The following is a 26,631-nucleotide window of genomic DNA, read 5'->3' as shown; positions in this document are numbered from 1 at the left end:
AATCTGCAATAAAATTCAACTCGGCTTCTATTGAGCAAACACGTGATATCTGTCAAGTTTTTAGGCAATGTCACTAGAAAGGGGTCTTTAAACAGTGAGATGTGGGTGGGGAAGTACACAATGCTCAAAGCTCAAACCCATGTATGTTGAAAGGAGTTTATTCATGGTGAAACCTTGAAACAGCTGGCAATTTTGTAACCCCCGTCCACGGTGATTTCACACGAGAGAGGCTAATACCCCTCTTGGAGCCACCTTCATGAAAATGGCTCTGCAACCTTGGCTATGAGGCTGTACCCTGCAAGATATCATGGCTTTCTCCTCTTGTCAATGACAAAGCCACACACCAAAATCACCTCATGGGGATGGCCCTGCCACGAGTGTAAGTATTGGCAAGCTCGTTCAACATAGGTGCACCTACCTAGTTGAACAGATTGGAGTTATCAAATCTTCCCACCTTCCATCTAGAAGACCTTTCACGGTGCACCCTCAAGAACGAGTGAGAGACCTATTATATAGCCATCCACAGACCTTTCTTTTCCACTTTTACATAGTACTGCAAATAACTATATTATTTGTTTTATAACAAATGGAACTCAGAAGATCAATATTCGGAATAGATGGACAGCATTTTTCCCCGGCATACAAAGAGGAACTGATCCAAGAGTATCCACCTTGGCTGGATTGCAACATGTCATACAAAAAGAATACTCTGATTGAAAAGTATCCACCTTGGCTTTTCATAACTCCAACATCCATCTCCATCGACAGCGCGTAAATAATTGGTAACGAATGGGGAGTGTGATCCAGTGATTGAAAGTGAATTGCAATATATTGTCATACATAAAACAAAGGACTCCTCTTTGACACCAAAAGAGGGAGCCAATCCAATTTAACTGGGAAGAACTCCAAAAAAAAGACTACATCCAATGGAAATAGAGATGGCCCACTGGCAGTGTCCAAAAATAAAATATGTTATTTCTGACTCGTGCTGTGTGCTGTGTGCTGTGTGCATATGCGAGCTGTTAGATGGTTGCAACATTATTGTCACTTGAACCACGTAAGAAGTTAAAACAGGCTAAAATCTGGACCTGAGATCATTCGACCATCCCTGTAATCAGGGGTTGTCACCCAGTTGCCTCGCTTGACTTTGCTGGGAATCAACAAACCCCAATGCATCTACATTTCTGGTCCCACAAATTCTGTATCCAGAAGGTCACTAAAATACATCCTCGCTTCTGAAACTGTTACAAAAATCCGCATCATGCCCACTAAAGAGGGTGCCCTTCTTCTCACTTACAGACTACACGAAGGCTTCCTATTACAATAGAGCTAGATCCGGCCCTTTACTACATGAAACCACAAAGCACAACCCCCCAAGATTACAATGATCACAACCAAAAAGCTGCAGAATCAAAAGAAGTTCCCTGTAATTCTTCAAAGAAAATGATGATGCCACAGCAAAGCCCACAAGATGCTGGTCTGTGCCAGAATCCAACAGATGTAAGTCCCTATACGAGTCCATGCAGTCTACAGATTCCATGTACAGCAAAAGAATACTCAGGTACAGATAAAGAGTAGCAATATTAAGCTTCAGACATTGCATCCAAATGCATGGCCATCAATAAATTGATACAGTAAGCAGTGAGATGGTCATCAAGATGCACAATGAGATGGCATGGAATATCTCACTTTTCATTAGTCTGACAGCAACAACCCCCACATCTTATGCTACCTCTTGACCACTGAATATGCCTGAGCCAGACTCAGCTGCAGCACCACCCACCTTTCTTGGAGTGGCAGCTGGCTTGGCAACGTAAACCTGTTTAAACTTTGTGGACGACGTAAATCCTCTCTCTGCCAATGACCCCCTGTCGGCCGTTGAGGTCCGTCCAGGTGCGCCTCTTTTCTGGTCGCTCCCAGACCAGTCAGTCCCCAAACTAGCCCTAGTCAGACCCTGCTGAGAGGATCTTTGATCTGCAAATACCAAAGAATTAGGATGATGAACCAATGATCCTTGTTGCCCAAGGTTCTCAAATTGAAGATGAGAAGATCCCGATTGGCTTCGATTTGGGTGTTGTGAGCTTGTGCCAAGCAATGGATTACCATTATTGCTACCAGTTGAACCATTATTACCTCCACGAGTGTTCCGGGATGGGCGGCGACCTCGCTGTGATCTGATCCCCGAAGCTCCAGCTGCTGCTGGTACAGCTGAGTTGCTAGCATGTCCCCTACTGGAAGACTGCTGTCCCCCACTCAGGAGAGAATTGTTGGATGAGGTAGAATCACCCAGTCCCAGTTCATCTGGAAATTGTGCAGCAGCATCAACAGATGAGAAAGAGTTGCTTGCTACGGGCTTGGATACGGGCAGCTGATGAAAGCCAGGTCTTCCATCAACTAAGTGGGGTAAATGTCTTAGCTGGCTGGGAAGAGCGCTTGAATGCTGGGATTGCAGGTTGAGACCCACTGCCTGCCCTGTAATTGGCACACTGTGGAGAGGTGGAAGAGTAACCTTGGACCAGGGTGACTGTACAGAAACATCAGCATTTGAGATCTGTCAAACATTCCAAGTATCAAGACGAGCTAAAATAAACTCTCTCTCTCTCTCTCACACGTGACACACACACATGCACACAAGGGGAAAAGCAAAAGAAACTGGCAGTTATTGTGTCCACAACACTGGCATAAATGCAAGCGCACACCGCACATGCACACTATTACACCAATGAGATCAAGAAAAAGCATCCATAGTTACCAGAAACTTTGAAACAGGCTTTGAGAAAAAATGTACCAAAAGTGAGGTTTGAACTCCCCCCCCCCCCCTCTGCCCCAAAACAACTGTAGGATCGAATGAAAGAGAGAGAATGCAGGTTGCAAAAGAGTCGATAGATTAGCAGTCACGTCAAAACTAGGATAATAGGAAAAAGAGAAGTACAAGGTACAAGTACCTAGACCTAGGACTAAGTGTCCTAGGAGTCACATAGGACTAAGTGTCCTAGGTGGCCTACCAATGTCTTTATTTATGCCTGCCTGCAAGGCACATACCATGGCCTATAGGACATCACTAGAACCACCAAGAGATGACCTACAAACCCCCCTTCATGGGATGGGCTGAAGTACTATGGAAACGTCTCAGAATACTTGGTATTTTCTGGTCATGGTGGCACATGTTCATCCAAAAGGATATAGCCACCTATGAATGTACAAGGGATGTCAAATCATGTAACAAAGGGAACCAAGTGTAAAGCCTATCGAAAGACTTCGAACTTGGGACGAGGAAGTGCCTCTGTAAACATATCTGCTATGTTGTCCTCTGTGGGAAGATAGGACAACTCTATGTCTCCTGCTGACAACCGCTCCCGAACATAATGATAATGAACTTCAATATGCTTGGTACGTGCATGAAACACTGGGTTACGCGCAATGGCCAAAGCACTCTGGCTGTCAGTGTAGACAATAGTGGAGGATGTCTGGCGAATACCAAGATCTATAAGTAACTGTCTAAGCCAAACACACTCTACTCTAGCGGTGAAAGCTGCCTTGTACTATGCCTCACAACTAGATGTGGCAACTGTTGGTTGCTTCTTGCTGAGCCAAGAGATACATGAATTGCCAAGCAAAAAACAATTGCCAGTATGTGACACTTTGGTGTCGGAACATCCTGCCCAGTCACTATCCATGTAAGCATGCATGGTAAGTGAACCCTGATCACCATAGAAGAGGGCTATATCATGAGTGCCTCTGAGATATCTGAAGACTCTCTTCACTGCCTGCCAATGCTGTGAACTGGGCATGTGCATTAATCTGCTGAGCTGAGATACTGCATACTGTAAGTCAGGTCTGGTGTGACATAAATAAATAAGGCATCCAACAGCTTGCTGATAAAGAGTAATATCACATGGTGGGCTCCCATCATGAGCTAAGAATTTGAAGCCAAGGTCCACTGGAGTAGAAATTGGCTTGCAATCCTCAAACTGAAAACAATCAAGGAGCTGTCCAATATACTTGGACTGAGACATCATGATACCCCCCTCAACATGAGCAAACTGAATGTCCAAATAATAGTGGAGCTGTCCCATGTCTGACATTTCAAAAATCTGCTGCAAATCAGCCTTGAAAGCCGCAATTTGCTAAGTATCTGGGCCCGTGATGAGCATATCATCCACATATAAAATCAGCACTAAAAAATCAGATCCACTCCCACGGACATAAAGAGTGGGTTCTGTGGGACTATTCTGAAAACCAAGGGATAGTAAGTGTGCATGAATTTTAGCATACCATGCCCAGGGTGCCTGCTTCAAACCATAAAGGGCTTTTCTAAGCCGGCATACCTTATTTTCAGAATTAACAACCTCAAAGCTAGGAGGTTGTGTGACATATACTTCTTCCTGCAGATTTCCATGAAGAAAGGCAGTCTTGATGTCAAGTTGGTGCACTTGCCAATGATGGGCTGCAATGGCAATGACACATCTAATGGTAGTAATCCTGGATGTGGGAGCAAATGTCTCCTCAAAGTCAATGCCTTGTTGTTGGGCATACCCTTTTGCAACAAGACGGGCTTTGTATCGATCTATGCTGCCATCAGATTTCCTTTTTAATTTGTAGACCCACCGGGTTCCAATGGCATGCTTTCCGGGAGGGAGATTACTAATTCCCTTGTGTCATTTTTAGCAATGGAATGTAGCTCAGCTCTCATTGCATCCATCCACTCTTTGCTGTCAAAAGCATCTTTATGGCACAGAGGCTCTTCATTGCAAGCTGTAGCAAGGAGTGAAAACTCAAGAAAGTGACCATGCTGTCTATTCCCTGATCTTGTCCGGGCAGCAAAAGGCTGATCTTGTTTGCTGTCCCTCAATGTATCAAGAAGCCATCTGGGAACTTGCCTTTGCTGTCTATTGACAGCTGTTTCTTCAATGACTGCATCATGAATAGTGGGATCATTTTGTGCCGGAAGAGAAACTTGCAAATCAACCTCTTTTTCTTTCTAGAACTATTGGACCTGTTGCTGCAGCTTAGCTTGTTCATTCTGTTGGTGTTCAAAATAATGTTGGAGTACGGGCAGGGCATTGCCAGCTTGCATGCTTGACACCTCTGTGCTTGCTTTTGCTGAGAATGCTTGTTTGTCCTTCACGGGAGTTTCCTACAAGTTGAGCTTGCGGATTGGAGACAAATTTTCAAATTGGGACTTGGGGGTGAATTGAGGAACAAATGCGCCACGTCGTCCTCGAGCTTCAACCATGTTTCCTTTGGCTTTTGTGCTTTAGCTCGTTGATTGATCTTCATTTTTTTGACGGATTTCTGTTCTGCTTGCTGAGGGGGCATCTCCTCCTTTGCCAGTGGCGTGTCCAAGAGTGTATCTACCAAGGACTGATTATATACCGCTTGTAATGCCTCATCCTGAGAATACTGAGCCGCTTGCAAATCTTGCACTACTGCATCCTTTAATTTGTCAAATTCTTTGCTGTCTTGCTGTGTTCTGTCATTCCTCTTCTGAGGATGGCAGAGGTAACCAAGATTCAAAGGCATCAAACATGTCAACATCTGGCTTAGCTTTGCAGTCCACAAGAGGAGAAGCTTAATGTTCAGCAAAGATTACATCTCTATTGACAATAATCTTCCCAGTATTTAGTTGATATAACCGTTACCCTCAACTCTCATGGCTGTAACCAATAAATATGCATTCGATTGCCTTGTCATCAAGCTTATGTCTCAGCTGAGATGGTACATGAACATATGCAAGAGACCCAAAAACTCTCATGTGTGAAAGTGAAAGCTTCCTGCCTTTCCATGCTTCATAACGTGTAACAGTCTGCAATGCCCGTGTAGGTGATCTATTCAGCACATAGTTGGCACACATCACTGCATCAAGCAAAAATTTATTGGGCAAAGACTTGGCCTTAAGCATGCATCTGGCCATCTCCATTGTGGACCTGTTTTTCCTTTCAGAACAGGATTCTACTGGGGAGTGTAAGGAGTGGTGCATGAGTGAATAATGCCCCGTGAAGACTAAAATGCATCAAACTCCTTAGACATATACTCTCCCCCCCTATCTGTGTTGAGGGTGACAAGCTTGCACCCTGATTCATTCTCAACCATATTCAGCCATGTAGTGAAGGTGAATGGGGAAGTGAGAGAAAGCCACGGAAGGCAGGGGGAGATAGAGAAGGAATAGGGGAGGGAAGTAGAGAGAACAAGACTGGAAGTACACAAGTGATGAAGGAAGCAAGGAGAAGTGGATTAGACGTCAAATCAATAGCCCCTTACAATCCTTTTGGGTTGACTTATATAGTCCCCTGCAATTCCCACATTTCCCTACTATTCTCCCATCTATTTCCCCCTCAAAATCCATCTTTTTCCCACCTTCATTACAGCCATCCCTTCCCAAAGAATTTTGCCCTCAAAATTTCCAAGAGGCTGCCCTGGATGAAAGGATACAATAGAAACTGATCAGCTCTGTAGGAGATAGGGGTAGTCCTGCACAATGCTCTCGGGTTGCCAAGAATTCTCATCTTCCGTTAAACCTTTCCATTTGATGAGGTATTCTGTGTAGGCTTTGTTCCTGAGTACATGATCTCTGAAGCCCTTGATTTGCTTCGGCACATAGATTATGTGGCCCTCTTCATCCATAGGAGGCAACTCAAGAAGCACCTGGACATGCTGTCCGACATGTGGTTTCAGCAAGGATACATGGAAAACATTATGGATCTTGGAGGTACTGGGTAGTTCCAACTGATATGCTACCTGCCCAACTTTGCGGATGATTTTGTAGGGGCCATAATACCTGTGGGCAAGCTTTGTGTTGGTATTACCTTTGAGCGAGGAATATCAATTCTTATGGAGACGTAAATGCACATAATCCCCTTCTTCAAAAGATAAGCACCTCCTTTGTTCATCCGCATACTTCTTCTGCTTGGCTTGGGCATCTTGCATATTCCTCTTAGCCAACTGCAGAAGGGCATTCATACTCTCCAAATCATTCCTTGCTTGCTGATTTTTCACAGCCAAGTCTGCAACCCTGGAAGGCATTCCCACTTTGCATCCATACATAGCCTCGAATGGACTCATGCCAATAGAGAGGTGTTTGGTGCTGTTGTAGCAAAATTCAGCCAATGGTAACCATTTGTCCCAAGACTTCTGCGTGTCATGACAGTAATGCCTTAGATACTCCTCCAACCACTTGTTCACCCTCTCTGATTGTCCATCCGTCTGTGGATGATAAGCAGTACTAGGCGCAAGGGAAGTACCAACTGCAGTGAATAACTCCTGCTGCCAAAAGTGACCCATAAAATTAGCATCCCTGTCACTGACAATCTCCTGAGGAAAACCATGGTGCTTGAACACATACTCAATGAATTGCCAGGCAACCTGTGAAGCGGAGTACCGAGTCCTAGTCGGTATGAAATGGGCCTGCTTAGTCATCCTGTCAACCACCACAAATATGCTATCCCAACCCTTATCTGTAGAAGGCAAGCCTGTAATGAAGTCCATGGCAATGTGAGTCCATTTGCCTTCAGGAATGGGTAGCGGTTGCAGAAGGCCTGCGGGTAACCAGCTGTCCACTTTATTTTGTTAGCAGGGCAAACATTCACTGACAAACTTAACCACATCTCGCCACAAACCATCCCAAATAAAGCTCTCCTTGACTTTTTCATATGTTTTTGTGATACCCATATGCCCTGACATAGGGGATGAGTGCATTTCCTGTAATACCATCAACCTGTACTTGGAGTCTGGCACAAGATAAATTCTGTCCCTGCACCATAATAGTCCGTTGCGGAGCTGAAATCGAACATGTCCTTGGCTGGACGGACTCTGTAACTCCACAAAAATAGGGGCTGCATCAGAATTTTGCATGTATTCCTCCTGAATCCCAAGTATCCACTCCTAATGAAGCGTGGAAATGGCAGACAGTTTGCATGACCACATCCTGGACAAGGCATCAGCAACCACATTCTCTTTCCCCTTTCTATATTCAATGTCAAAATCATAGGACTGAACTGCAGCCAGCCATCTCTTCTGCTTCATGGATAAATTAGGCTACGTTAAGAAGTACTTGAGTGTCCTGTGATCCGTTTTGACCTTAATCTTGCTACCGTACAGGTAGTGGTGCCATTTTGCAAAAGCATGCAAGATTGCCAGCATCTCTTGATCATAAACATGATAATTCATTTCCCTGGCATTAAACTTCCTGCTCTCAAAAGCAATCACACCATGCTCTTGTCTTAGGACAGCCCCTAAACCTTTGCCACTGGCATCCATCTCAATAATGAAAGACCGTGAGAAATCAGGGCACACCAATACAGGTGCATTGCTAAGGGCATCCTTGAGGTTATCAAAGCTGAGTTGTGCAGCTTCTGACCATTGGAAGGCATCCTTTTCAGCAAATCAGTGAGAGGGGCAGCCCTTTTGGTGAAGTGCCTAATGAATCTCCTGTAAAAAGAAGCAAGACCCAAGAAACCTCTGAGCTGCGTGGTATTTTGTGGCTGCGGCCACTCCTTAATGCATTTCACCTTAGCTGGGTCTACCCCGATTCCGTGCCTGCTTACAACATGACCAAGATGTTGGGGTAAAGGCACTGGCCACCCTATGTAAATAGTACTTTATGTTGTACTTTAGTGTAGGACACTTAAGTACACTAAGTACACATTTGTACTTAGATGTACTTAAGGGTTACTACCTTATCCATAATATATATGTGTGTACTTGGGGAGGTACCACTCACTCATTGTGATTATCCCCACTATTGTGTGTGTGCAGTGAGTCTCTCTACTCCCTACTCTATCTCCCTCACACTCTATCAACTGGTATCAGAGCACTTGTTCCTGCTTTGATTGGAGTGCACGCAGCTGTTGCAAGATATCTTCAGCACATTCGATTTCGATGCTGGATTCCACGTAGAGGAGGAGCCCTACAGCCCTGGCCACGCCGATGCAGCCGCGCCTTGCAGCCCTGGCCACGCCGATGCAGTCGCGCCTTGCAGCCCTGGCCACGCCGATGCAGCCGCGCCTTGCAGCTGTGGCCTGCGACCTACAGTCCTGGCCACGCCGATGCAGCCGTGGCCTGCGCCTTGCAGCCGCGCCTTGCGCGTTGCGTCCGTCGTTGCAGCCATTGCAGCCGTTGTTCGCGTTCCGTCCGTACGACCCGCGCTTGCAGCCGCCCTTCGCGATCCGTCCGTACGACCCGCGCTTACAGCCGCCCTTCGCGATCCGTCCGTACGGTTGTACGGACGTCGTACGGCCGTACGGATCGGTCCGTACGGAAGGGGTAGGATAGGGAGAGAGGGAGTGGAAGTGGAGTGCAGAGATTTCACATGGAGGGGGGGAAGAGTATTGGTACTCCATTGCCTCCTTATGTGAAAATCAGTGCTTTGGACAGCCCTCAGACAGATGTTGAAAAAGCTGAGATGTCAAAGATTCCGTATGCATCAGCATGTGGCAGTCTCATGTATGCTATGGTTGCAACCAGGCCCGATATTGCGTTTGCAGTGGGAGTGGTTAGCAGATACATGGCTAAACCTGGCAAAAAGCATTGGAATGCAGTAAAAGGTGTCATGAGATACCTGAAGGGTACACAGGACTTGTGTATATGTTTCGGCAGTCAAGATGCAAAAGTGCAAGGTTATACAGACTCTGATTATGCCGGTCACCCTGATACCCGGAAGTCTACTACCGGATACGTTTTCACTTTCACTGGAGGTGCAGTGTCGTGGGTATCTAGAATGCAGCAATGCGTTGCATTGTCTACCACAGAAGCAGAATACATTGCAACCACTGAGGCATGCAAGGAGGCTATATGGCTATCTCGGTTAGTGGCAGATTTGGGTTATCCATTGGAGATTCCATTGTTGCATTGTGACAGTCAGAGTGCCATACAGTTGGCACGTAATCCTGTCTTTCATGCAAAGACGAAGCACATAGATGTGAAATATCACTTTATCAGGGAGGTGCTTGAAAACAAGCAAATTAAGCTTGTTAAGGTGCATACAGATGACAATCCGGCAGATCTGTTAACCAAAGGGTTAGCTGCAGAGAGGTTTGCACACTGCAGATCTCTTATGGGTATTGGTTGAGGCCAATATTCTTTCTCTCCTTGAGGGCACACTGCCTTTAAGTGGGAGGTTGTTGGGGTAAAGGCACTGGCCACCCTATGTAAATAGTACTTTATGTTGTACTTTAGTGTAGGACACTTAAGTACACTAAGTACACATTTGTACTTAGATGTACTTAAGGGTTACTACCTTATCCATAATATATATGTGTGTACTTGGGGAGGTACCACTCACTCATTGTGATTATCCCCACTATTGTGTGTGTGCAGTGAGTCTCTCTACTCCCTACTCTATCTCCCTCACACTCTATCACAAGATATTCAACCTCCTCTACCATAAATGTGCACTTGCTGGCCTTGGGCATAAAGCTGATGCATCCTCAAGATTTCTAGCACTTGTCGGACATGGTCAATGTGTTCCTGTGCATCCTTACTATAAATGAGAATGTCATCGAAAAATACCAGCACACATTTGAAAAGAAGGTGGTGTAAGATCTTGTTCATGAGTGCCTGGAAGATGGCTGGTGCATTAGTCAAACCAAAAGGCATCACCTTGAACTCATATAATCCTCTTTCTGTACGAAAGGCAGTCTTATGCTCATCACCCTCTTTCATCCTGATCTGATGGTAACCTGACCTCAAATCAATCTTCGTGAAATACTGAGCACCCTTGAGTTCATCCAGCAGGTCATCAATCCTGGGAATAGGAAACCTGTTCTTAATGGTGGTCTTATTCAATTCTCTGTAATCATGCACATACGAAAAGAGCCATCCTTCTTCTTCACCAGGAGTACTAGAGATGCAAATGGCGAGGTGCTATGAGCAATGAAGTTTTGCTCAAGCAAATCTCGCACCTGTGTTGCCACTTCTTCCCGTTCAACCTTAGAGAGTCGGTACGGGGCCTTGTTTATTGGTTTACTACCATGTTCCAGGACTATGGCATGATCAACATCTCTTTTTGGGGGCAACTGAGATGGCATATCAGCAAACACATCCCCAAATTCTAAGAGCAATTTCTGCATTTCACAATTATCCACATGGGGAATACCACCCTCCTAAGGTACAGAGACATTCAATGCATAAATGGCACTTTCGTTCTTGAGCTCCCTAGCTAGCTGCCTTGCTGAAATGACCTGCAATTTCTGATTCACAATGCCCTGCAATGTAACAGTTCTACCCTTGTGGCAAAACTCAAGAGATAAAGCATTCAAATCTATACTAATTTTCCCCAAGGATTTCAGCCAATCACAACCCAGGACAGCATCTATGGGTCCCATATCCAATGCCAAAAGATCACCTGCAAACTCATAATGATCAGAAAACTTGATCCTGGCATCCTAGCAACAATGTCTGCTGATCATGTGCTGTCCATTCGCGATCTCCACTTTCAGACCATGGTCTATCTCTGTAGCAACTAATCCTAATCTTTGCAATGTTCTACAATTAATGAAACTGTGAGTGCTACCACTGTCTACCAATACATGGACAGATCTGCCATTAATCATTCCCTTCAACCTGATTGTGTCAGCACTTTTGGCACCCATCAAGGCATGTAGTGAGATGGTATACAGTGTAGACTGGGCATCCCAATAAATCTGTTCATCATCCACAGGAACATTACCATTAGCATCACCTCTGACATGAAAAGGCATTGTAGGTTGATGCTCCAACACAGAGAGTGTTGGCTTACGGCCTTTCCTGCTACATGTAGGCTGAATATCAATCTCATGCATCACATGAGTGGTTTGCTCAATAGCCCCACCCGGATCAAAAGGAAAAGCAGTCTCCTTTGTGGCATCTGTGTCAGGAGACTCATCTGCATCATAAGCTCCTGTCAATTCCTCATGAGAGACATCATGGGGGTCTGCTACATCAGCCACTTCATCATCATCAGATAATTCAATTATCATGCTGAGTTTGGCTGAGCTGACATTCTTCATTTTGCACACATCTCGGTGCTCAGGTGTCCATTTCTCTCCACACCTAAAGCATAAATTTGCCTTCTTCCTACTGTCCATTATGGCTCTGGAATGTTGTTTAACTTCTGATTTGCCAAAACCAGCCCTGGGTTTGACACCTATCTTTGCATCCATGGGCCTATATGGCTTTGCATATGGCATCTTACTTCCAGAAACCATTGGATATCGTGGGAAGGAAGCAGCTGCTGGTTTCTTATCAATCCAATCAGCAGAATTCGTCTTCCTGTCAGCATCATAAGCAGTACCATAGAAGCTATGTGACACATGCTTGTACTTGCCAGCATATTTTGGCTCAAACACCTCAGCAAGCTGGGCTGCTCGCTCAATGGTTAGAGGATTGTGAGCTCTCACATCAGCAGCTAGAGAGGGATCTAAGCCTTGTATAAAACGCAGCAACTTCCCTTTCTCAGAAATATCCTATACAAACAAAGAAAGCCTCCAAAAACGCTGCAAGTACTCCTGGACCGTACCTGTCTGTGACAGTGCATAGAATTCAGCAAGGTACTGTTCAAGGATCAAGGCCGAGATGAAGGTCGTGACCATAAGCTCCTTGAACTGTTTCCAGGTGGTAGGCTTCTGAGGTGACCCTCGCATGTAACGCCACCATGTATGTGCATAATCCTGTAAATGCATGCCAGCAAAAATGATCCTCTCCTCATCATTCTTAGGGTAGAAGCGGAAATAATCTTCCAGCTTCGTGAGCCACTCCTCCAACTCATTGGGAGTGCGAGTGTCACCCTTAAACTTATGCACAGAGATTTTATCTTTCACATCTTTGGCTGCGTTATTCCTATAGTGACTACCAGCATACTCACGCTTGAAGCTCACATACTGTGAAAAGGGCATCTCATCACGAACATCCTGAGGCAAAGCCCTATATGAACGTAAGGCATCTGAAAGCATATCATCCATGTTTGCATGCTGCCCACTTCCAGCATCATGCTGGTTAGGAGAACCACTCCCCTGATGCATAAAGTGCATCTGACTGAAAGCATTAGCTCCCTGATACGCAGGCTGAGTCTGACTGAATGTATTAACAGGAGGTGTCATCAAAGCATGCAATCCCTGCTGAGTCTGCCTGCCATAAACATCTCGGTGGGTGGGTGGCATAGAAAAAGGTTGAGAAGAGGACTGGCCCCTCTCCCAACTGCCCTGAAACCCAACACCCAATCCAGGCATGCTCGCCGTTGGCAAAAATGTGCCAATGGGCCGGCCCAAAATGGACGGCTCAGCCAATGAAATATGCGAGCCAAATGGAGGCCTGGAATCAATAAGAGAAGTGCTCGGCGGCACGGGCAAGGCATCACCAGAATCAACATAATCCCCATGCTGGGGTGCATGCATAGAACCAACATCATAAGTGCGACGGCCATCAGCCATAAATCCCCTGTGTGGGTCAGGAAAATCACCCTGGCTATCCGACTGATCCTCGTGCTGGGGTGCGGGCTGCTTACCCTTATTGTGCATACTGATGGCGGTAGTGATCTGTTGCCCAATGTTCTTACCCATCTGGGTGATAGCTGTATCGTGCATAGCCATAGCAGTGGTGAGCTGCTGCCCCAACTGCTGACCCATCTACTGAAAAGCCCCCTGAAGCATCGAGGCCAATGCATCTAGAAACTGTGTGTCGGTAGGCATAGCAGAAACTGGCTGTGAAGGAGATGCACCCTCTGTGACCGGCATCTGCTCCTGCTGAGCAACATCGTCACCGTGCTGAGATGACTCATCCGACCGGGGTGCACGCCTGGGTGCCATGAGTGACACGAGAAAAATGTGCCAAGTGTCGAAGGCTCGATGTAGAGGCTGGAGAGGTGTCAGTAGCAGTCGTTGAAGAGGTTCGAAGAAAGCTCGGTGAAGAGGCTGGAAACGGGGCTCAAAATGAGCCACGAAGGTGGCTAAGAAAGGCCCAGAATAGGGCTGTAGGAATACCCTAAAAGAGGTTTTTTTTTTTTTTGGTACAGCTCAAGACCTTTAGGACTGTTAGGACAGTGTCTTAGGCCAACCTAACCCAACCTTTAACCTTAGTTAGCACTAACCTAACCTAGACCCAAACTAACTAAACCTTAGCTAACCATACCTACTAACCTAACGTGACCTGGACTAACCCTAATTAAGACCTTAGACTAAGGTCTAAGGTAGATAAGGAAAAGAAAGGCGGGCAGCAGCGACGAGGCAGCGACCTAACGGGCTGAGCAAAAATGCGGCGCGGCGACAAGTCATGGGAGGAGGACGACGGGTCAGTTGTCGATGGAGGCACATGGACAGATGAAAAAAATCTCGGGAGGAGAAGGAGGACAACCAATCGATCGACGGAGACAGATGGATAGACGTCAAGGACAGGATCATTGAAGGCAACGGGGGACTGTCGCAACGGCTAGCTCATGGCGTGGGCTTCGAGCACGTCTGCACGTCCTAGGTTGCATGTCTGCACAAAAGGGTGTTAGGAAAGGTACCGTGTCCTGAGCAGGTCGGAAGCTGCCAAGCGACGTAGTCTAAAACCAGACGTAGGAGCATCCGGATATCAGTCAACGTGGAATTGCTTTGGTCGGACAGTTCTATGCTCCCATTGTGGTAGCCAGCTCTGACAGGTAGCATTGCTTAGGCGTTCGTGAACCAAGGCGAAGGAATCCATCCTTCCATCAAGATGTCCGCCCACAAGTGAACGATACTATAGTGTAGAAGCTGGTTGCCGCCAGTCACAAAAAACTAGCGACGACCTCTTTTAGCACGACGAACAAGCTGATTTATGAATCGGAATGGAAGCAAGAGGTGCCAGATTCGTGCTCTGATACCAATGTAGTGAAGGTGAATGGGGAAGTGAGAGAAAGCCACGGAAGGCAGGGGAGATAGAGAAGGAATAGGGGAGGGAAGTAGAGAGAACAAGACTAGAAGTACACAAGTGATGAAGGAAGCAAGGAGAAGTGGATTAGACGTCAAATCAATAGCCCCTTACAATCCTTTTGGATTGACTTATATAGTCCCCCACAGTTCCCGCATTTCCCTACTATTCTCCCATCTATTTCCCCCTTAAAATCCATCTTTTTCCCACCTTCATTACAAGCCACCTCTAAAAGCATAAGAAAACTTCAGATTTGAATTTTAAAGGATATACCCAGCAATATCTTGCGAAATCATCAATGAGAGTCTAGATATTTGTACCCTCCAATGGCATTTGTCCTCATTGGGCCACAGACATCACTCTGCACTAGCTGCAATTTCCTTTGTGAGAGTTTTAGACAATTCTTTTGAAAAGGAAACCGATGCATCTTACCCAAAAGACAACCCTCACACATGTTTGGAAACTCTGTGAATTTGAGCTACATCATTTGCCATCTGCTGTGAATGTAGCTTTGCAAGAGCTCTATAATTGAGATGACCCATTCTCTCATGCTAAAGATGAGTTTCAGCAAGCTGTGAATCTGAAATTGCAAATGCTTCAATAGAAAGTGCAACTGAGTGATGATCAAGGTGATAAAGCCCCTTTTGCAAAGTGCCAGTGAGAACTATGGCATTGTCATCACGAAGATCATAAAGTAGGCATCTGTAGCCATCAAAAATAACTCTGAAACCTGAAGTGGCAATTGCTGAAATTGAAATCAAGTTGACTTCAATTCCAAGCACAAAAATAACATTTGTCAGAGTAACAAGATGGCTTGAAATGGATGTGAGCTGCACATCTCCAATTCCTTTTCAGCATATGAAGCATTATTAGCACATGTGACAGTCCCCCCTCGAGGTGCATCAGCTAAAGAATGAAACAACTGTCTGCAAGATGTGACATGTTTGGAAGCACCACTATCAAAGTACCAGGACTGAGCATCATTAGTAGTAAAGAATGCATCAGCTTTGGAGGGATCAAATGAGCAATGGACAGCCCATGCCCAATCATCCTAAAGAGCATGTGCATGTGAAGAATCTTCTGGCTCATGGGATTCAATAGCATGAGAGGCATTAACTGTCAATCCTGCTTTCTTTTTCTCCGAAGCAATGCGCTTCCTGCATCCTGAAATGTCATGTCCAGGCTTGCGACAATAGTTGCATCTTTTCTTCTTTGACTTATCTGCTGTATTTTTAGATGCATGGGAGGAATTGCAGCTGCTATGTGCAGATTTTGGCTTGCCCATAGGCTTGGAAGCCTTGCCTCTTCATGTCTGCTGTGAAGCAAATGCATGATCAGGAATAATGGCTTGTCTATTAGGCTATGTGCAGATTTTGGCTTGCCCATAGGCTTGGAAGCCTTGCCTCTTCATGTCTGCTGTGAAGCAAATGCATGATCAGGAATAATGGCTTGTCTATTAGCTCTACTTTGCCCTTCCTGCAAAAGCAAAGTAACTAGCTGATCAAAAGAATAGTGGTCTGGATTACCCATGGCCACTAATCGAAGGGTTGTAGCAAACCCTTGATATATATCTGGCAATCCATTCAATGTGGTACTGACAAGCTGTGAATTTGGCACCACCTCATCAATGTTGGCAAGCTGTTCCATGAGGTCCTTGACCTTTGTCAGGGATGCATCCATAGAGTCACCTTCATTCATGCTGACTTCCTGTAATTGCCTTCTCAAATATGCAACACGTGCCTCATTGTGAATCTGATAGAGAGAAGCCAATTTATCCCAAGCATCCTTTGCTGTCCTGCAACACCGGATGTGTGGAATAATGATTCTCTTGCATGATAAAGCAATACATGAATGTGCATTTGCATCTCTTGCATCCCATCTTGACTGTTCTTGAGTTGGAAGAGCAGCAGCAGGAGTGCTAGAGGAAGAGGCATCAGGAGGAGTCAGTTGGGTGGTGACGAACTAGCCAGCATCAAGTGTGTCCCTATGTTTCTGTTCTAACTATGATGGTCTTGAGACTTGCAGGTAGCTTGCAGATAGAGATCAGCTTTTTTGCAAGTTAGCTGAGGTTTCTACAATGGCAGTCCTGTGCATGGACTGCTTGTCCTAACTGGGACCCACATAAACTAATAGGCCCAGGTCTAGATGGCATTTACTATCTTCCTAAAAATGGTACACCGCCCCCATTAGGGGCATGTACTTCCCCTGATGTCATCCTCATATAGGGGGCTCACAGAAAAGGCCTCGACAACTTCCAACACAGTGAGATCTTCATAAGTTGGCTTGCAAACAAACAAAATCATGAACTTTACACAGGTCACTTAAATAACAACCTACATTTTGAATTACTCGGAGGCAAATAAGGCTAAGAAATTTAAATTGATGCCCACTGCTTGATTTTAAACCTAAACTTCCATTTAGAAATACAAAAAAGCTATTGGATGAAAAAAATAATACCTGAAAAGGAGCAGACAAATTGACATCAAACAGGCTTAATGGAGCTGCAACTGGCATCACTGACGACCCTGCCGGTGGAATCCGCTGAAGAGAATTAGAAACACCACTGCTGTGCTGAGAAGCCATCATCCCAGTTAAGCCAGCACTTATATCCCTGTCATTCAGACCTAAAGCTCCTGAAGATGAAGTTCCCATGGGTGTGTGCTTCCAATCAGGTTGTTTTCCGGATGGAAGATATGTGGTTCCCATGAAGCTTACACCGAGCTGCCCAAACTGCCCAATTGGTGCAAAAGGGTTAGTGTACACCAGCATGTGAGGAGGGCCCTGGATGCTTGGAATTCCCCCAGCTGGACTGATAAAAGGCCCTGTAAAACCCGAAGGTGCAGCACCATAAAAAGAGTCAGCAGTACCTGAATGTCTCTGCTGCCATCCCCCAACACTACCTGCTCCTATTGCTGCAAGTCCTGGCTCCAAAGCCCCAGGCCTGGATCCTTGTGAAAGAGACGAGGGATCTTCACATGGACCAAAGGCGAAAATCGGCCCTCCCAGCATGGTCCCCATCTCCAAACAAGGGTAAGGTGAAGCACCACCTGGAAAAGATTGTAGCATCGGTACAGATGCCAGACCACTGGAGGAAGAGCCTTGCAATAAGGGTGAAGGAGTTTCAACTGATAGATCAGCAGGAAGAGCCACCGTCATAGAATCTTCAATCACTGGAGCTTTTATTGGAGTTTGCATAATTACTGGTCTTGTAGTTGTGACTTCTGAACAGAATCCAGAAAATACATTTCAGACATTGAATATTTTTCCCTCCCACCTTCATATTAAGCTTGAGAATAGCTTCTGCAATGCATCCTAACTTTACTGTGCATAAGCAGGACCACATACAACACTCTGTCCAAAGAGCGCAAGCACCATCAACAACTATAACAGATTGCTTACCGGAGGATCCAGCAATGACATTGATATTCTCAAAGCTGCTTCCAGTAACTATTATTGCTCCCCCTCCTAGAACAACGTTACGTGCATCAGAACAGTGTGCATTTCCAACTGAATCATCACTACTGATGGCAGCTACTGCCACAGCGGATGCCGCAGCCTCTGCTTCTGCCTCAGGATCAACAACCTCTCCATGTATGTCATCTCCTTCTCTTGCACGTTTGCCTCTGGGTGCAAAAGTGACCACCCCATTCCCAGCTGATGAGTGTCTCACATCATTTTGAAGACTAGAATTGTGAGATACGTCTGATCTGGATCCCACTGAATCTAGTCCTGCAAGAAGAGAGGGCGATAGAGAACAACCGCTGGAAGAGATGAAAGTCGGGGACGTGACAGCGCCTGCAAATCATATGCGCAAATTCTAGAAATCTCATCTCACAAAGAAACAGTTTTTAACAACACACCAGAAGGTCCCATACACAGACCGATTATTTAAAAGACACCCAGAAAATACAAATATACATACATACACATATACATGCATACATGTATGTATGTATGTATGTGTGTGTATGTATGTATGTATACATACATACATATGTATGTATGTATACATACACACACATACATATATGTATGTATGTGTGTATGTATGTATGTATACATACATACATACATATATGTATGTGTGTATGTATGTATACATACATACATATGTATGTATGTATACATACATACATATGTATGCATGCATGCATGCATATGTATGTATGTATGTACATACGTACATACGTATAAATAAATAAATAAATATATGTATGTATGTATGTACGTACGTATGTATGTATAGAGAGAGAGAGGTCGCATACACAACATGCATATATGTATGTACGTACGTACATAAATGTAAATAAATAAATATATGTATGTACGTATGTATGTATAGAGAGAGAGAGAGAGAGGTCGCATACACAGACTGATCATTTAAAACACACACACACACAAAAGTGGGGAAAAAAATGAGACGCACCAAACTGGATTTTTTCTCCAGCCAAAAGTGAACTTATCGGCCCTGAAACTGAAACAGCAGCTTTGAGCGGAGCGGGTGTTTTTTCTTGTGCTATCCCTGGTTCCAAAACCATACTAACCCTCTCGGAAAGAGGTACCTTCTGTGCAAGTGGCCCTTCAAATCGAATAGGTTTCATGGCTTCTTCAAGCTGAATCTGTGTCAAGCTAACAACCTGCTTACAGCATAGAGCAAAATTGTGAGCGGTCATTGAATAATGTAGTCATTGAAAAGAGCTGCTAATAACAAGATCAATGATCGGGACTACAAATAAAACTTTGTACTTCAAAGTTGTTCTTACTTTATGGGAAGACCCTTGCCCACCCCAAGCTGTTATTGTATTTGCCATGCTATCTGGAGCACTGTAGTGATTGTCTTGTGTGAAACCAGCACCTTTAGCAGATTCTTTATGGGTAACACCTAAAGTTGAAATAGCCTGCCCAGGCCTTTACAAACACAGAAAAAAAAAAAACAATAAAATTATCTAGACTCCCAAATAGCAATTGTCTTACTCAAATTGTGATCTTTTCATCAAGGGCATGCATCAAAATCAAAGGGGACAAGACCACTCACTTTGAGGACTTGTAAACCTTTTCGAATGTCCCATCTGACAAGGCATTAGCTGGTGTGCCGATTGGTGGGAGGACAAGAGCTGAAGAGGTGGTGGCAGAGGACTGTGGCAGAGTAGTACCGGGAAGGCCTTGCATAGCAAGCCTCATCTCCTTGCGGTCGGTCTCAGCACTGGGCCCAGAAAGCCTTTCCGAACCATTCTTACCTGAAATGATCCCTGGAACCTCACTGGGTTGCCCAGCCTTGGCAGACAATCTCTGCTGCTTCCTTGCAGCCTGCTCTTTCGCCTTGCAGTTGGTGAATCATAGTTGTTAGATGCTCATGTCAACAAAATCACCTGGATGACCGAATACAAAAACAAAACCTACTCCACGGCCAACTCCCTTCTGCCCAAAGCAATACTGAGACTTCAAACCAAAAGGAAAAGGCAAGAAGCGTACCTTAAAGTCCTTTGATTTTGCCTTATTCTCTTTTTCTCGCTGTTCCCGCTGTTCTCGGAGCACTTGACGCTTTGACCTGACCTCAATGAAGTCATCTTCATCATTTGGTGGTTCTATTCCAGGCTGCTCAAAGACACGAACCACCCCCGACTGCAAAGGTGCATCCCCAGCACTATCCGATCTATATTTTTTGAGGATCCCTTTGGAACGAGGATCGCTCATCGACCCACTCTTCACAGGCACTTTTTGACTATTCAAGCGCTCACCTTTTGCTCCACCCTGAAAGGAACGTGAACTCTCAGTAGCTCCAACATTCTGTCCAGCCTCCCTATAGAGAGCCCTGTTGTACACAGAGGTCACTGCCTCTCTCTGACTATCTCTGTTCATCCCACTTTCCCTCTTCCCAAGCCCATTAGACACCTCAAAACCTGAAGCTTGAGATGTTTCTCGAAGCTTTCCTTGATTGGAAGTTGCACCAGATTCCCTATCCAAAGATGACAAAGTATCCCTTACTTTATATTCAGCTCGCCGAAAATTCCTCCGAAACATCCTGTTCCGCATCCCCCCTCCAGCTCCCAGTTCTGACCAAGTCCTTTCCGCTGCAGAGTGAGGAGCTTCAAAGCCTTTTTGCTTTGCCCCATAAAACCTTCCTCGACTTTGTCCCATGACACCATAGCTAAAAATACCATTACTCCTCTTCCTCCCACCAGGTGTCATTCCACTGGACCTAGCCGGAAAACTCTGATCACCCCGCATTTTTTCCAGATCTGTTACATTTGTTGGAGTATTGACTTTTCCTGGCACAGCTTCATGACCAGTCTGAACAATAGAAAAGGTAAGTGTTGAATTTTGCTCCTTTGATGATGGGACTGGCACATCAAATTCTTTTCCTTTTCGACCTACAAGAGGAGCTTCATCTTTTCTCTCTAATTTAAGTACAGAACCCATCCCACTTTCCAAGGGGGCATGCTCAAAGAGGCCATATCCATCCAAAGAAGAATTGTGATCTGGCAATGTAAGACCAGCATCTTCATCTCCTGCTTTGAAAAGCTGGTCATTTTTTGCCAAACCATTTGACATGTCTACTTCACTAGAAGCCTCAGTGTGTTGCGTATGGTGATGAGATATCAAAGGCTGCCCCATTGAATGCTGTATCTGCATGGCTGGTTGCACAATGGATAAAGGCTGGCTTAATGGAGCTGACGGACAAATCTGCCCAAACTGGAACATAGGAGGCTGTGGTAAATGAGCAAGTTGAGGCATTTGAGGGTGCAGATGAAGTGGCATCTGTATTGAGCCAATTTGGATTGCGTTAGGCATCAGAGGTGCACCAGGAAGTAGACCCAACTGCAGGTGAAAGGGCATCTCCTGCTGGCTTTGTAGACCGTGCATGGGAGCTAACATAGATGGACGTGGCATAACAGTGTTTGCAGTGCTTGATTGTGGAGTGCTTGATTGTGGAAGTGGTACTGCCATGAAGGAGAAAGGTTGCTGAAACTGCTGTACTAAAGACTGTATAGAATTGAAATCTTCTGGCTGCCTCACTTCCACAGATTCTGACACACTTACAGACATAAATGGAGGTTGTTGAAGGGCAGGCTCAACAACGGGCTCCTGTTCTGCTTTCTGTGAAGCTGCAATTTCGGCTCCTTGGCCAACTTCATGTATGGATTCAGGTGCATCCTCCAAATGCGAATCAATCTTCTCTCTGACATCTTTCTGGCCCTCCCTAAGCGTCTGCTTTTCTGTGGTGACTTCTTCCGATTCTCCTCCCTCGTCTTTACTTGTATGATCTCCACCATCCTCTTGAGAAATAGTCACCTCTGATCTCCCAGGCACAGAATCCTCCAATTTCTCCTGCACTCCTTGATCCAATATCTGACCACAATCACCCATACCCTTTTCTTCACCCATGTCATATTCTCCTGCTTGTACAATCCAGTCTTCCTCATCATCTATAAGTTCTTCTGCCTTTGCTGATTGCACATCAGTTTCAAACTCTTCTAGTCTTTCTGCAGGCACAGTTGAGTTCTCCATTTCAGAATCAGAAGGCTCTGACACCACCTCCTCAAATGCATCCTCATCATGGCCTTGGATTTGACAACTTGAGACCTCCTCAACTAACCCATCCAAGACTTGTGACGTGGCACTCAATTGCACAACAATCTTGTCAGGTGTAGCAGCCTCTGGCAGCTTTGAGAGCTGTACATCATTCTGGAACGCATCTACTTTATCCACTTCGTCCAGCTGTCCATCATCAGCATGTGCTTTCTCACGAAAATTTTCACTTTCCTTGCTTGCAATTCCAAACCCATCACTGAGGGAAGCAGTTATCGACTGTGCATCCTCAGATTTAGAAACCTGCCTATTTAAGGTTGTCCGCCCGGGAGGTGGAGGTACCCGAGGTTGCTTTGGTAAAGATTGCCGGAGACGGCCAAATGATGGGTAGTCAGGAGCCTCAGCACCATGAAGGTAGGATGATAGTGGAGGTGATGTCAACCGCTGTGCTTCTCGTAATTTGCGGCGATCCTCCCTACCCCACCAATCGTCTAAATCTCTTTCATTGGCATTGTCTACATATCCAGAATCACCATCAACAGAGGAATACCTATAAGAAACCCCCATATCCTCATCTGATGTCCACCGGTGCTCCTGAACTCTTGAAGCACGATCATTTTTCACGGAGGGGTCAGAATGCAACCTGCCTTGTGGATATGAAGAAGGGGAGCTCCTTGATGTTCCTTGGCTAGAATCCCTCGATGAGAGGCCTCTTTGCTGCTGCTCACGCTGCCGATGGGGAAAAAGGCCATCCCGAGGAGATGACTTCATTGGTGCTAAAGGCAGGGCATGCCCGTTGTCAAGGGTCTCCCTTTTCCATACCTGTGTGGTCTTCGTTCTTTCCACCGAGCCAGCATACCCTCCCTTCATATCTGCTGACCGCAAACTAGTGCCTGAAAGCCTCCCCTGGGAAAATGGCCCTTCAACAAGCCCATTTTCTGAGGGAGGGGACTGAAGGGGCTGAACAGCCCTGAAAGGAGCACGCTCATCATCATCTTGCTCGGCCTTACTAAAGCTTGGTAGGGACCTCTCCTGGTCTTCCAAGTCCCTTTCTTCAATCCTTCTGGAGTTCTCTCTGAACTGAACCTCCTCTTCTTTCGGTGGCCTCGTTGAATAACCTCTATCCTCCTCCTGCAATGCTTCCTCTCGTCTTTTCTCAGCTTGTCGCTTTGCCATTCGCTCCTCAAGTTCCAGAAGCTTCCTCCTCGCAGCTTCTTTTCTTCGTTCTTCTTCCAAAAATGCCCTCTGCTTTTCATCCTCCCTGGCCCTGCGTGCTTCTTCTATTTTCCTGGCTGCCTCTTCTGCCTCTCTCTGTGCTCTAGCAGCAGCCTCTCTTGCCTCTTCCTCAAGTCTGAGACGCAACTCCTCCTCCTCCCTCGCAAGCCTTTCCTGCTCTTCCTGCTCCTTCCTCGCAAGCTCAATGGCCTTTTCCTGTTCCTCGATCATTCTCTGACGCTCCTGTTCCTGCAGCTTCTGAACCCTCTCCAACTCGGCTTCAAAAGACTCCCTTGCTAGATCCCGAAAATTGGATGCATCTTCCTTTTTTTTTCTTGAAGTCTTAAATTCAGCAGCAAAAGCACCCACCAGAGGTTCTAATCCCAAAACCGAATTGGGCCTGGGATCCATTAAACCTCCCAAAAAGGGATCGTCAACATGGAGCTGCCCGTAGGAAACATTTGATCTCTTGTCCCTTCCATGATCCAACCCATGTACCTCTTGTCTACCTCTAGCACTGCCATGGTTACTATCACCATAGGCAGCAGGTCCACTGAATTTATATCCATTGCTCCTTCCAGTCCTATCCCCTTGCCAGCCACGACCTCCATCCACATTGCTTCCAACAGCGCCTCGCTTGCCAAAAAAGGCATCTTTCCCAAACCCGCCCTCACGCCGCGGTCCTGCATCTCGAGGGTGACCATTTCGACTATTCATATCCCAGCCATGGACATCTCCTTTGTAACCGGTATCTCTACCATTGCCTACATCTCGGGAAAGTCGGCCATTCATGTCTCTCTCAGGTCCATTGTCCCTGTTTATAAAACCATCTCTGTTGAAGCTAGATGGCCTATTGGAGTTTCTGAAAATTGCATCCCTGTTGAAATCAGAATCTTTCACAGATGGACCCCGAACTCGCTTGAAAGAATCACCCCTTCCAAAACCCCCATCCCATTTGCCCATATCATCTCTGGGATCCAAAACAAGCCTTTCACTATGTATATCTTTGTTTAAGCCATTCCTAAAGTCCCCATCTTTACCATATCCACCTTCAAATCTAAGCCCACCATTTCTAACAGGATAGTTCCCCTGTAATTCCTGCCCGTCCCTGCCTAAACCTGACAAAGACCCATTTCTAGATATAGGTCGTCCAAAGCCACCGTCAGCACTCTGCTCGACCCAATCATCCATGGCACGAAAGCCATTTCGAGATCTCCCAGATTCGACCCAATCTGAATGAGCAATACCCCGAGGACTAGTATTCTGCAAGGTCTCTCTCTCATCGTCCGCCCAGTTTGATGTGTGGCTCAACCTTATCAGCGGAGAAGGTCCGTACGATGAGCCGCCAACCCTGCCAAATCTATCTTTTGAGTGCACAACAGTGTCGTGATGATCCGGAGACGGTACGTCCTCCTTGGAAAGGTTTGAGGGCTGTCTAAAGTTCACTTGAGGCCGCATAAGTTGCGCAGGCTGGAGCTGTGGGCTTGAGTGATCTTGAATTGATGTGACATCTTCTCTAGTCGGCTGTGAATGCTGCTGCTGAGATAGTTGATGCAGCTTCTTTTGCTGCTCTTTCAACTCGTACTGCTTCTCTCGTTGTTTCTGTTGCAAGTCTTTTTGTCGTTGCTGAGGATTCACAGAAGGGGAAGGGATGGAGGCCTGTAGGGAAGGGAAGTCTTCTCCTCTTAGCACAACGGCTTTCTCGCCTGACGGAGATGGGATATGTGTCGGAAGCGGACTACCATTTGCTCTGGCATTGCGAGCACCGGGAGGAGTATACACGGCCGGTCTCCCAGAAGGTGCCTGATATGGCGGTGGTCGCCCATCTACATCCTGATTGGCAGCATCGAGGACAGGAAACCCCCTACCTTGAGATACAGGAGCACCCCATGTCGATTCTGCGGTGAGTGCCGGGGATCTTCCCTGACCAGTGGCCGAATCCACGACAGATGCCGGGGTAAGCTGATCATCGATCGGAAGAGGAGATATTTGCTGCTTGCTCCAACCAGACGATCCGGAGCTTCCGACAAGAGCCACGGAGGGATCGTTGCCTGCATGCTCCTTACGCAAAGATGGCAGATTTACAGGGCGAGGGACTGCAAGCTTGGAGAGTTTGGAGGCGGCAACAGCGGAGGAGGAGGAGGAGGAAGAAGAAGATGCAGAAGAGGGCGGGGGGGGGCGGGAGGGGCGGGAAAGCAGGACCATACCTGCGCCATGGCTACTGTTGGTGCTGGGCAAGCGCGATCGGTAAGCGGAAGAGGGGGAAGGGGAGGGGGAGGGAGGGAGGGAGGGGGGGGGCTGACCGTAGGATTTGTTGAGGTTAACGGAGACGAACTTGGAGGAGCTAGGGGCACGGGCCATGGCAGGGGAGGAGGAGGGGAGCCAGGGCGGGCGATGGAGATGAGGGAAATGCAGGAAGGAAATGGGAAGGGGGAGGCAATGCGGGGGGGGGGGAAGGAAGCTATGGAGATGGAGTTCGAAGCTATGGCTATGGCGATGGTGTTCGGAGGTCTGGCTATGGCGGAAGAAGACGAAGAAGAAGAAGAAGAAGAAGAAGGGGAAGGTCCCCTGAGTTGCAGGGTTGCTCTTCCCCCGTAACCAAATGGGGGAGACAACAATCAACAACAGTCTCTTAGCCCCATCTCACACGCCTTGAAGAACCCCCCCCCCCCTCCCCAAGCCTCATCATTAACTTTCCTTAATCCCATCCGCTTAACATTATCACCCCCCTCCCCCCCCAAACCGCCCTCCCCTACCCCGCTTTATATATATATGGCAAACCAGGCAAATTCCCCTTGTTTTGCCAACGGCCTTAATTATAGATAGCCCCCTATGACCCCCCTGCCCCCCATTAACCTGAGCAATTATGCAGCCCAAGAAGCGTTGATGCGCCCCGCAATCGAATAAGCGTGGAGAAGCATCGAGAACTTTGAGGGGGAAGGGGGCGGCGGGAGAGTGAGGACTGAATAGAGAGGCAGAGGGGGGGGGGGGGGGGGGCAGAGAGGGGGGAGGACTGAATAGAGA

The 26,631-nt window shown here is 46.4% G+C and overlaps 1 protein-coding gene and 1 pseudogene across 4 annotated transcripts; both read right to left on the bottom strand.

Moving 5' to 3' along the window:
- Positions 1 to 783: 783 nt before the first annotated feature.
- Positions 784 to 26,205, bottom strand: LOC147881231 (uncharacterized). 4 transcript variants are annotated; one of them, XM_087402281.1, is made up of 8 exons: positions 20,335 to 26,205; positions 19,898 to 20,181; positions 19,626 to 19,770; positions 19,289 to 19,499; positions 18,262 to 18,657; positions 17,320 to 18,083; positions 2,134 to 2,551; positions 784 to 1,974 (listed from the first exon to the last, which is right to left on the bottom strand). In XM_087402281.1, exons 1-8 carry the CDS (start codon positions 25,966 to 25,968, stop codon positions 1,724 to 1,726), a joined length of 8,103 nt encoding a protein of 2,700 aa, XP_087258407.1. In that variant the 5' UTR covers positions 25,969 to 26,205; the 3' UTR covers positions 784 to 1,723. The 4 variants fall into 4 exon arrangements, with proteins under 4 accessions (XP_087258407.1, XP_087258402.1, XP_087258404.1 ...); XM_087402276.1 differs by having other exon boundaries at positions 784 to 2,551; XM_087402278.1 differs by having other exon boundaries at positions 784 to 2,524.
- On the bottom strand, positions 10,950 to 11,984 carry LOC147881232 (uncharacterized; annotated as a pseudogene).
- Positions 26,206 to 26,631: the final 426 nt, after the last annotated feature.

Source organism: Dipteris shenzhenensis, chromosome 31 (genome assembly GCF_047967505.1).
Source record: "Dipteris shenzhenensis isolate YYH24624 ecotype China chromosome 31, Dip_SZ_1.0, whole genome shotgun sequence".
Classification (NCBI taxonomy): Eukaryota; Viridiplantae; Streptophyta; class Polypodiopsida; order Gleicheniales; family Dipteridaceae; genus Dipteris; species Dipteris shenzhenensis.
The sequence above is the reverse complement of the archived record's forward strand: the minus strand, read 5'-3'. Positions and strand labels throughout refer to the sequence as shown.

What these genes read in the sequence shown, in the direction of transcription:
- LOC147881231 (XM_087402276.1), bottom strand. Translation starts at nt 25,968, where the DNA reads ATGGCCCGTGCCCCTAGCTCCTCCAAGTTCGTCTCCGTTAACCTCAAC. An exon ending in CAAAATCAAAGGACTTTAAG is followed by an intron (nt 20,182 to 20,334) that starts GTACGCTTCTTG and finishes ACCAACTGCAAG; the next exon opens with GCGAAAGAGCAGGCTGCAAG. An exon ending in ATTTGTCTGCTCCTTTTCAG is followed by an intron (nt 2,552 to 17,319) that starts GTATTATTTTTT and finishes AATGTTTGACAG; the next exon opens with ATCTCAAATGCTGATGTTTC.